Source organism: Phyllostomus discolor, chromosome 10 (genome assembly GCF_004126475.2).
Source record: "Phyllostomus discolor isolate MPI-MPIP mPhyDis1 chromosome 10, mPhyDis1.pri.v3, whole genome shotgun sequence".
Lineage (NCBI taxonomy): Eukaryota > Metazoa > Chordata > Mammalia > Chiroptera > Phyllostomidae > Phyllostomus > Phyllostomus discolor.
In genome coordinates this window covers 84,289,035-84,299,351 of record NC_040912.2, presented here as the reverse complement: position 1 = coordinate 84,299,351, position 10,317 = coordinate 84,289,035, and the positions used below count along the sequence as shown (strand labels likewise).

The 10,317-nt window shown below is 50.4% G+C and overlaps 1 protein-coding gene across 1 annotated transcript; it reads right to left on the bottom strand.

Moving 5' to 3' along the window:
• Positions 1–9,952, bottom strand: RAB19 (RAB19, member RAS oncogene family). Its single transcript, XM_028525954.2, has 4 exons — positions 9,621–9,952; positions 7,686–7,912; positions 5,786–5,969; positions 1–867 (listed from the first exon to the last, which is right to left on the bottom strand). Exons 2-4 carry the CDS (start codon positions 7,884–7,886, stop codon positions 599–601), a joined length of 654 nt encoding a protein of 217 aa, XP_028381755.1. The 5' UTR covers positions 7,887–7,912; positions 9,621–9,952; the 3' UTR covers positions 1–598.
• Positions 9,953–10,317: the final 365 nt, after the last annotated feature.

The window sequence follows — 10,317 nt, the reverse complement described above, 5'->3', positions numbered from 1 at the left end:
TTTGTTTCCTCGGATGAAAAAAACTTCTCAAAGGGAAACATTTTGCCAATGTGGAAGAGGTGAAACAGAAAAAGGCAGAAGTGCTAAAAGGCATCAAAATCCAAGAGTTCAAAACTGTTTGGAGCAGTGGAAAGAAGTCTTGATAAGTATGTTGCATCAAATGGAGAGTGCGTTTTGAAGGTGACTGAAGTTTAAGCATGGGAGAATAAATACACAATTTTTTACAGATAGATTCCAGGCTCTCGGGGGTCCCCCCACCCTTGTACTCCTCTTTCCTTCACCGCCCTCTTCTTCCAGCAAGAAGCAAAATCCAGTAGAAGCACCGTTGAAGGGTTGGGGAGGCAAAAAAGGGAAAGATGGAAAAGAGAAAACCTTGTCCTCCTGCCCCTGTGCTTTGAAGTCCAAGGCGAATCAAGAAGGACGGGGGTGTCCCCTGCCCTCCGAGTCAGCCGTCGTGGCCTCCGGTCCGAACTGAGGAGAGGACCGGCTGCGAGTCTACACCTGGGCCTGAAATGCTACTCAGCGAACACTAAGCGATCTGGCTGCCTTTGGTTCTGGAGGTGGCCGCGCGTGGGCACTCTCGGCCCCGGGAACTTGCTCAGCAAGAGCAGTGGGTCTTCTCACTTGGCCCCTGGGTCACCAGCACCGCACTGGAGTCCAGGGGCAGGGTGCTGAGGGCGCTGTCCCCGTACAGGTGCAGGCTGTTCCGGGCGATCAGCTCCCGGGCCATGAGCACGAAGACTTCGTCTATGTTCTTGGACTCCTTGGCTGACGTCTCCAAGACAGCGAGGAGGCCGTACTTCTCAGCCAGCGTGCAGGCGTCCTCGAACAGGACGTGCCGTTTCTCCCACAGGTCGCACTTGTTCCCTGGGGGTGAGAGACAAGCAAATGCTGCGCTGAGTGACTTAACCAGATTTCTTTAAAAAATGGACTTGAAAAAGCACATGTTAGTTCAGCAAGTAGGCACGCATGGATTCATTCACAAATAGTAATTTCAGGGCAAACGTACTGAAAATGAAACCATGGATGAGTGGAAAGAGAACCACGATTCTAATTCACTGTTCCTAAGAGCTTTAAGAGCTGCGAGGAAGGGGCTGGAGGTGTGTGTGTGTTCTTGGCTGGGACAGGTGCCGCCTCTGTGTGCTTGGGAGGGACCGTCACTCCTTCCAAGTGTGACATGGGAAGACGGTGCCAGAGTGGTTCTCTCGGGCTCTCTCCTCCCTTCAGATTGTGCCCCCCCACCCCCTCCAAACCATGCCGTGAGGCCCGCTGTGAGACAGAACTGGGCTGGCTGAGACTTGTGATCTGGACGTCTAGTTGAAGCTGTGCAATAAATAATGAAAGACTTATTTTGTTAGTTTATTTTTTTTATTTTTAACTATTTATTTTTAGAGAGGGAGGAAGGGAAGGAGGGAGAGAGGGAGGGAAACATCGATGTGCAAGAGAAACGTCACTCGGCTGCCTCTCACACGTCCCCCAACTGGGGACCTGGCCCGCAACCCAGGCATGTGCCCTGACAGGGAATCGAACTGGCAACCCTTTGGTTTGCGGGCCGGCGCCCCATCCACTGAGCTACATCAGCCAGAGCTGGCTCTGACTTTTATCAGCTGCTCCTCTCGCCTGCCCCCGTGCCACAGCCAGGTTAACAGCACTGACTGTCCCCTGTCCTGCCTCCCCATAGCTGGTGGCTGCATTCCTAAGGACGAGCCAGGACACCCCGTGGGAAGGGAGGAAACCGGCGCTTGCTCCAGCTGTCCGAGTCCTTGCCTGCTAAGTGTTGTGCAGGGCACCCAGCAGTGCATGGGCTCTGCCCCTGAGGAAGGAGTTCTTCATCTTGTTAGGGAGGCGGGACAGACGCACAGACAACTGAAGAGTGTACAAGAATTCACACCCAAGACAGGCCAGGAGACCACACGTCCTGAGACCAGGTGAAGGGTACAAGTCGTGAGCTGTGCAGGCAGACCAGCCCTTACCCACGTTTCCCAAATCCAAAAAACTCTGAAACCCCTACATTTTTGGGTAATTTATCTGAGAGTAAATCTGCCCTAAATGAGCCATTTGGAAGATGTTATTCAACCTGCTTTGCATGCCTATTCATACAGTTCACTGCCTGAGTGTCAATGCCTTTGACCATGGGACGCTGGCCGCGACCCTGCTGAGGGCGTCAGATAACGCAAAATGCACCCTCCTGAGATCCGACCAAGTCTGGACCCTGAAATCTTCAGCCTTCGGGGTTTTCCCCTGAGAGATGGTGGACCTGTAAATACGGAAAAGCTTAGGTGAAAGGGTGGCCTGAGGGCCCAAGGGGACAAGAGTCGGATGCTGGAGACAGTTAGGGGACAGAACATCCAGCTACCCGAGGAAGCTGGCTCCTGAACCCCGACTCTGGAGGAGGGGCTGGGAGGCCAGGGACGGAGCTGAGCAGGGGGGAGACGGGGAGAGGCCTGCAGCCCCCGCCCCCGAGGAAAAGCGCGACTGTTGCTCGCAGCCAGGACTCTGTGCGCCATCTGGGGGGCCCGCGGGGACCAGCGGGGGCTTTAAGCAGAGGGAGGATGCCGAGGAGCGCAACAGCTGCCTGGGAGTGGCCGGGGAAGGAGGAGCAGCGCAAATCAATGCGCAGCCGTCTCTGCCATTTGCGGGGTGCAGGAAGTGGCTGCCGGGGGCTGGGGTAAAGTGAGAGAGAAGGAGACATTTGTGTGGAGAGACGTGGAGAAGGAACGGAAATACCGTGAGCGTGGCCCGGCACTGATCTGGGGAGCAAACAATGCGTCTGGCTTTCTTAGACGACGGCATAAGGAGGCTCTCGACAGAAACAAGAAGCCCACTGCATCGGCCCTCGAATAACAGGGGCACAGGGGACACGTCCAGACCATCTTAGGGGGGTGTTTCTAGAACCAAGTAAGAACTGGGGCGGAGCCCTGGCTCAGCGGGTTGAGCCCGGCCTGAGGACCAAATCAGTTCTAGTCGCGGTCACAGCACATGCCTGGGCTGCAGGCCAGGTCCCCAGTAGGGGGCGTGTGAGAGGCGACCGACCCTTGTTTCTCTCGCACATCATTTTTCTCTCCCTCTCTCCCTTCTTTCCCCTCTCTCTAAAAATAAATAAGTAAAAAAAAAAATATTGCAGCAGAAATGGTGGTTACAAAAGACAGACTAGGGTGTAAATACCCAGGAAACTGAGATTCCTGGACACCCTGCCCTCTTGGCCTTAATTGCCCTGGTCTGCCTCACCTGTTTCTGCGGCGGAGCAGGGAGAAGCTAAGGACGGCGCTGCTGAGGGGGAGCCGGGTTAGGGGGCTGCAGGCTTGGAGGCCCAGGGGAAGATCTGCTTCAGTGTTTCATGGGGAAGCACGTGAACTCAATGGAAGAGAGACCCATTCGCGTTCCTGTGGAAACCTCAAGTGTGGTCAGCACTGAGGTGCACGTAATTCATACCTGAGCTTCCCTTCTCTGGGAGCCACCATTAGTGGGGTTTCCTTCCGCCCCTGAAGGTCACGGCTGTCCCTCCCTCTCTGCTCATCTTTGCTCCACCAGCAAACAATGGCTGCTTCTCTTTACTGCATTCTTAGCACTGTGCTGAGTGCTTTACATACAAGGTCTGTCCAGACGGTATCCAGCCATGTGACTTGAAAAATAGAGACATTTATTGAAGAAGATACAAGAAACATTGTACGTAGGACAATGACACCTTAGTCCTCTTCAAAGTAGGCACCTTGGGACCTCACACAATTCTCCCATTCACCATCAGCTGCCATGTTGTACTTTCCTGAATCTTATTGACAGTCTGAAATCTCTTCCTTTTCGAGTGGTTTAAGTTTTGGGAAAAGCCAGAAGTCACAGAGCACCAGATCTGGGCTATAGGGGGAGTGCGTTCCCTAGGTGATTTGATATTTTAGCAAAAACTCTGCATGAGACATGATGCATGAGCATGTGCATTGTCGTGATGAAGCTGCCAATCACCGGTTGCCCATAGCTGCGGCCGTTTTTCTCACATTGCATTTCTCAACCAACAGAGAACACTGAGGTGGTGCTCCGTAGTAATTACTTGGCCTGGAGTGGACAACACCTTCCCAATCAAAAAACACAGTTAACATGGTCTTGCTCTTGCTGCGACTTTGCCGTGCCTTCTTTGGGCGTGGAGAACCAGGCGACTTCCATTGGGATGACTGGGCCCTTATTTCCGGGTCATACATGTAGCCATAGACACACGCTTCATCTCTGGTTGTGACCTTCTTGAGGAAATCTGGTTCATTGGTAGCAGCGTGAATCAAGTCATTAGCAACTGCAGCACGATGTTCCTTCTGCTCTGGTAGCAGAAGCCATGGAACGAATTTTGCCATGACACATTTCATGCCTAGATCCTGTGTCAAAATCTCAGACACAGTAGTTTTTGGAATCTCCAAATCAGCTTCTAGCTCTCACAATGTCAGTTGCCGATCTTTGTTGATTGCAGCCCGTACACGTTCAGCATTCTCAGGTGTTCTGCTTGTTGCAGGCCTTCCAGAACATGGATCACCTTCAACAGATTCTTGACCGTCTTTGAAGCAATTGTGCCACACTTTTATTTGCTCTGCACTCATTGCATTGTCCCCAAAAGCCTCCTGAATCCTCTGAATAGTTTCCGCGGTGGAACATTCAAGCTTAACGCAAAATCTGATGCAGATTGGTTGCTCTACCTGTTCAGTCATTTAGAATGTGACGGCCACACAGCACACATGCTCACTCAAAGGAGTCTACCGCCCTCACTGACTAGTACAGTGAAGTCATCCTTGTTCACACATGCGCATTCCAGTCCACTCTCCTTGGCTGCCAGGTTACATCGAGGTTCAGCAAACTATTCTTGTTATATTAACAATGGCTGGACTTTTTCTGGACAGACCCTGTATGTCACCTTATGTAATTCTTTCAACTCAACGATATTTTGGAAGTGGGCACCAGTTTTGTAGACGAAGAAGCAGAACTTTAGAGAGAGTAAGTTATAGTCCCCAAATTCAGACAGAGAGAGAGATTTGAACCCAAACCTGTCTGACCCTGAAGTTTAGGCACTAGAGTAGACACAGAAACTTCCCAAACCAGAGCTTCAGGGGGCCCTGGGTAACGGTCCCACCTAACCAACCATTGGAAAATGGTCAGAGAGGAAGTGAATCCAGTGGGCATTCTGGGAATCAGACAGCCTGGTTCAAATCCCTCTTCACCTGTCAGTAAGGAACCAGGATGAACTATTTGGCAGGATACTTAAATCTACAGATGCCCCGGTTTCCTCATCTTGGACATTAGGACAGCTGTCTCTGCTTCTTAGGGGGGTTGGGTAGATTAAGTGATCTGACTCAGAGGCAGAGTCTGAAGAGTGCCTGGAATCTATAAGCATTTAGTGATTCAAGGGCATGTGGGTCACATTCATCTGAGTGGCTCCCTCAGGGACTTAGAGCCAGCTGACTCTGCGAACCTGAGCCCGCAGAGGACTTCCTGTGTGGTCCACACAGACGTGCACAGACAATCAGCCGGGGCGCCCTGTGCAGGGAAGTCTGGGCCCCAGCTCAGGTCCCCAGACCAGAAACTCTAGGGTGGGGGCCTTGAGATCTGTATTCCTAGGAAGTTCACACCACCCCCCTCTCATTTTCAAGTGAATCTGATGGGAATTTCTGGGCCAGACACTTTCTGAGGTCCTGCCCACCATTTGCACGTTTAGATTTCCTGTTCCCCTGCCACCGGAAACACAGAAAGCTGAGTGTCAGCAGAAGGCACCAGGAAAGCAAAGTTAACCCCCTTGAAAACACCATAACCATACCGATCAGCATAATGACCAAGTTCGCAGCTCCGTATTTTTCTATCTCGTGAATCCAGTGAGGAACGGACTCGAAGGTGGACCGCCGGGTGAGGTCGTAGGCGATGATGGCCGCGTGAGCACTGCGGTAGTAGCTCTGCGTGATGGTCCGGAAACGCTCCTGGCCTGCAGTGTCCCACACCTGCATCTGGAGACGGGCAGGAATGGGGGTGGCATCAGGAGTTCCCACAACGGAAGGAAGCTTGCTTGCCTAAGTCGTCTGCAAAATACAGCTTCCTGGGGCTCACTTCTAGATATCTAGATATCTCAACCCAGAACCCAAGCTGGGGCCCACAAATCTATTTTTTTGTTGTTGCATCCTGAGCAATGGCACCAATTTTTACACCCTCCAACAGTGTCTGAGGGTACCTGGTTCTTCATATACTTATATCAATTACAAAATTTATTTTTTAAAGAAAGTTTGCAGCCCTGGCTGGTGTAGCTCAGTGTACTGAGTGCGGGTCTACGAACCAAAGGGTCTCCAGTTTGATTCCCAGTCAGGGCACATGCCTGAGTTGCAGGCCAGGTCCCCGGTATGGGGTGCATGAGAGGCAACCACACATTGATGTCTCTCTCCCTGTCTTTCTCCTTCCCTTCCCCTTTCTCTAAAAATGAATAAATAAAGTCTTTAAAAAAGAGAAAGTTTGCAAACATACACAAGGCTAGATTTAATAGAATAATGAACTCTCATATACCCTTCATCCCAGAATCAATCATTATCAACATTTTTGCAACATCTGCTGCAAAAGCCCATTCTGTTGATTTCTTTGAGGTATTATTTTAAAGCAAATCCCAGACTTCATGTCATTTTGTCCCTATTTACACTGATATACATCCCTACAAAAATGGACTTTTTCTTTCATAACCACATGCCATTATCACTGCTAATCACTGATAACTCCTTGGTATCATATAATACCCAGGAGTATGAAAATTTCCCTGATTGTCTCCAGAATGCCTTTTTACTCTCGTTTTCATTTAATCAGGATTTCAAACAAGATCCATTTATTACATTTTTACCAACACTTTTTGATCTTTTCTAATCAATTGGCAAAAGACACCATCTCAGTGTTAGTTTGCTGTTTCTTTTTTAAAATTATTTTTAAAATTTTTGTAAAGAGTTTATTGATTTATTTTTAGAGAGGGAATAGGAAGGAAGAGAGGGAGAGAAACATCAATGTGTGGTTGCCTTTTGCGTGCCCCCCACACTGGGGACCTGGCCTGCAACCCAGGCTTGTGCCCTGACTGGGAATCGAACCAGTGACCCTTTGGTTCACAGGCCGGCACTCAAGCCACTGAGCCACAGCAGCCAGGGCTGTTGTTCCTTTAATTACGAGTGAACATGGGCACCTTCACATCTTTACATAACTATATGAGCTACTTCCTATAAAATGTGTAAAACAGCAGTTTTGTTCAATCTGTGAATTGCCTACATTTTGTAGTTGGCTGTTGAGCCCTTTCTTAGCTGTTTATCAGGGCTGGTTTCACAGCAAAGAAATTAGCCCTTTGTCAAGTCCCATACCTACAAATGTTCCTTTCCAACTTGTCCTTCAGCTTTAGACTTGGTGGGTGGCATTTTGAATATGTAGAAATTTGACCTTTATATAGTTACATAGAAATATAAAAATTTGACCTTGAGACAGTTAAACTGAGCAATATTTTCCCTCTTGGCTTCTGGATTTCTCATCTTACCGAAATGCCCTATTTTCTCATTCCACAATGATAAAAATAAATACACCTACGTGCTTTCCTGGTACTTTTATGATTTTGTGTTTCATATTTAATTCTGTTACTCCTCGGGCGTGTGTTTTGGTGTCAGGGACTCTGGCTAAACGAGGAGGAGTGAAACCCACGTCCCTCTGACCTTCACTTTCTTGCCGTCAATCTCGAGGGAGCGCACAGTAAAGTCCACCCCGATGGTGTTCTGCTGTGTCTCCGTGTAGACCCCGGACTTGAAGTGCTGCACCACACACGTCTTCCCCACGTTGGAGTCCCCGACGAGGATAATCTTGAACAGATAGTCAAAGTTCTCATCTGCTGCCCTGGCTGAGCTGGAGAACTGCATGGCTCTTGCTGCCGAGGAGGATGGAGCTAGGGAGAAAAGAGGAAGCTCAGCATGTCTTTAGTGAGCACCTACCAGGCTCCGGGCACTAGTTCTAGGCACCCGGGGTTCAGGACAGGGCAAGACAGAAGGAGATCATTGCTTTTATAGCACTACCGTCCTCGGGGAGAAGGACACTGATTACTGGGCAGGTGTGAGGGACCTGCCCGCACAAGCTCACACCTGCCCCAGGTGGGCTGACAATCCTTTAGGGGTACCCGCAGAATGAAGAGGTTCTACTGCCATTCTCCGCTGGGCCCACTACCCAGTCAACAGTCAGATGGCCGCACTGATGGGAATTCTCGTCACTGAGACCAGGTGCCCCATGCTCCATCCAGAGCCCACTCAGCAGGGGGACAGCGGAGGAGACGCCCATCAGAGCGTTCTCCCTGCCGTTCATCGGTTGGAGGACATGCCTCGCTGTCCTCCTCTCCCCATGTGACCCGGGGAGAGGGACTCCCAACTACTGGGAGACGGAACGTCCAGGCAACTGGCAACAAGGACCCACAAGACTGGACAGAGGAGTCAGTTTGGGGAAGAGTATTTTTCACACGGTGTTTTTCCTCTGGTTCGCACCTAATTTTTCTTGGCCAAGAAATTAGGATTCTGAGAATACTCAAAAAGAAAACTGTTGTGAGAAGGGAGCACATGGCATACTTTAGCATCAGCTGAAAACAAAGTTTCTAAGTGACAGTGTTTCCCAAACTAACTGATCATATCAGAAGTATTTGGGGAGGTCATTAAAAATACATATTCCCGAAGTCCATCCCAGATGTGCTAAAGATATTTAAACACACACACACACACACACACGTGCACACAGGTGCACACATTCCTCAGTGGATTCTGGCGCCCGGCCAGGTTTGGGAAACGTCGACCAATGCGATCACTCACCTGAAATTTTGTTCATACCTTCAGCGTGTCTACTCAGCTATCTACCTCTGCCTCAATGTCATTGATCCCGAGGAACTCACTGCTTCCTGCAAAAGTCCATTTTGCATGCACTACTCTAACTTACACGGGCGGAAATCTGTCTCCCTGGGGTTACGTTTGCTGACCCTCATGCTGTGCCTGGCCTGGCCAGATTCCGATTCCACATGACAGCCCCTCAGATACTTGGAGCAGCAAGCACTGCCACTTCGGGCAAACATCCTGGGGCCCCAGCTGTTCCTCACGGGCTGTCGTGTTGGGTCTCCTGAGCAGATGCCTCCTAAAAATGCGTGAAACCTAACCCCACTTGGTGATTAAGTTTGCAGATTGCTCCTGCCATTGGATACCCTTCTTCATTCCCCCCCAGTTTGATTCTTCGGCCTTCTTGAAAGTCATACAAAAGGACAAGTCTGTATCGTTACACAAATTAAAATGCATGCAAATATCAGGTGGGTAAAAACTCAGTCCCTCTCTCAGATGCTTCTGAAATCACTAATGGCTCAGTGATCCAGCAGACAAGAGACACGACAAAGCCACTCTTTTCCCCACCTCTGACTTTTCAAATAAAGAAAGCCATTCTACTTCCGGAGACAAATCACCATAACTTGACCTGAAATCTACCTCCCCTCCCCAGGAAGTCCTCAGGGTTTCTCTATGAGCCCCTTTCGCTCAGCCGACATGCCCTGCAAGGAGGAAGCAGTGTCCTCCCGCGACGCCCTCCATCCTGCATCCCGCAGCCCTCACCTTCCCGGTTCACCTGTCGCTTACCTGTGTGCCTCTCTCACCTCTGCTGGCAGGTAAGGTCTTCTTGTTCTCCTTGTTTTCCTTGTCGGCCCTCAGGACCCCTTCTTCCTGCTGCCTCGCTGCGTGGTGGGAACTGTAGTTCTGTCCCCAGGTGTCAGGTTGGGCGGCCCGAGAAAGTGAAAGGAAAGCGCAGCCCTCCCACCACCCCGGAGCCCGGAGCTGCCTGCCGTTGGGCACCAGCCCAGGCGAGGCGCTGGCCAGCACTCCCTGCGCACAGTTTGCGAACTCCTGGCACCTCGAAAGGCCGCTTAACTCAGCCCGTATCTGGGTAACCACCCTGTTCCTTCCCTCAGCTCACCTTCTCTTCTGCAGCCTGTCCCCTGCCCCACCTCCTCCGACCTTTCCTGCTGTCGGCGGTGTGGCTGGGGTGGGGCCTCGAGTGGAGAGAACACTATTTAAAGGACACGGATCTGGGTCTGGAGTCTTTTCATCGTTTCCTGAACTTGAATTCCTCTTCTTGGGGAGCTACCAAGACAGAGGAGGTGATCCGGAAAGAAGATTAAGAAACTAAAAGAACTTAGAATTTGTACGGGATGAAAGAGCTGGAAAAACACTTCTGTTTCTCTGATCTACCACAGAACAAGAGGTTAAGTTTTAGGTCTTAGAAAACAGTTTATCCGTCCCCAGTGCTGGCAGAAGAAATATAAAGTTGAGGCAAAAT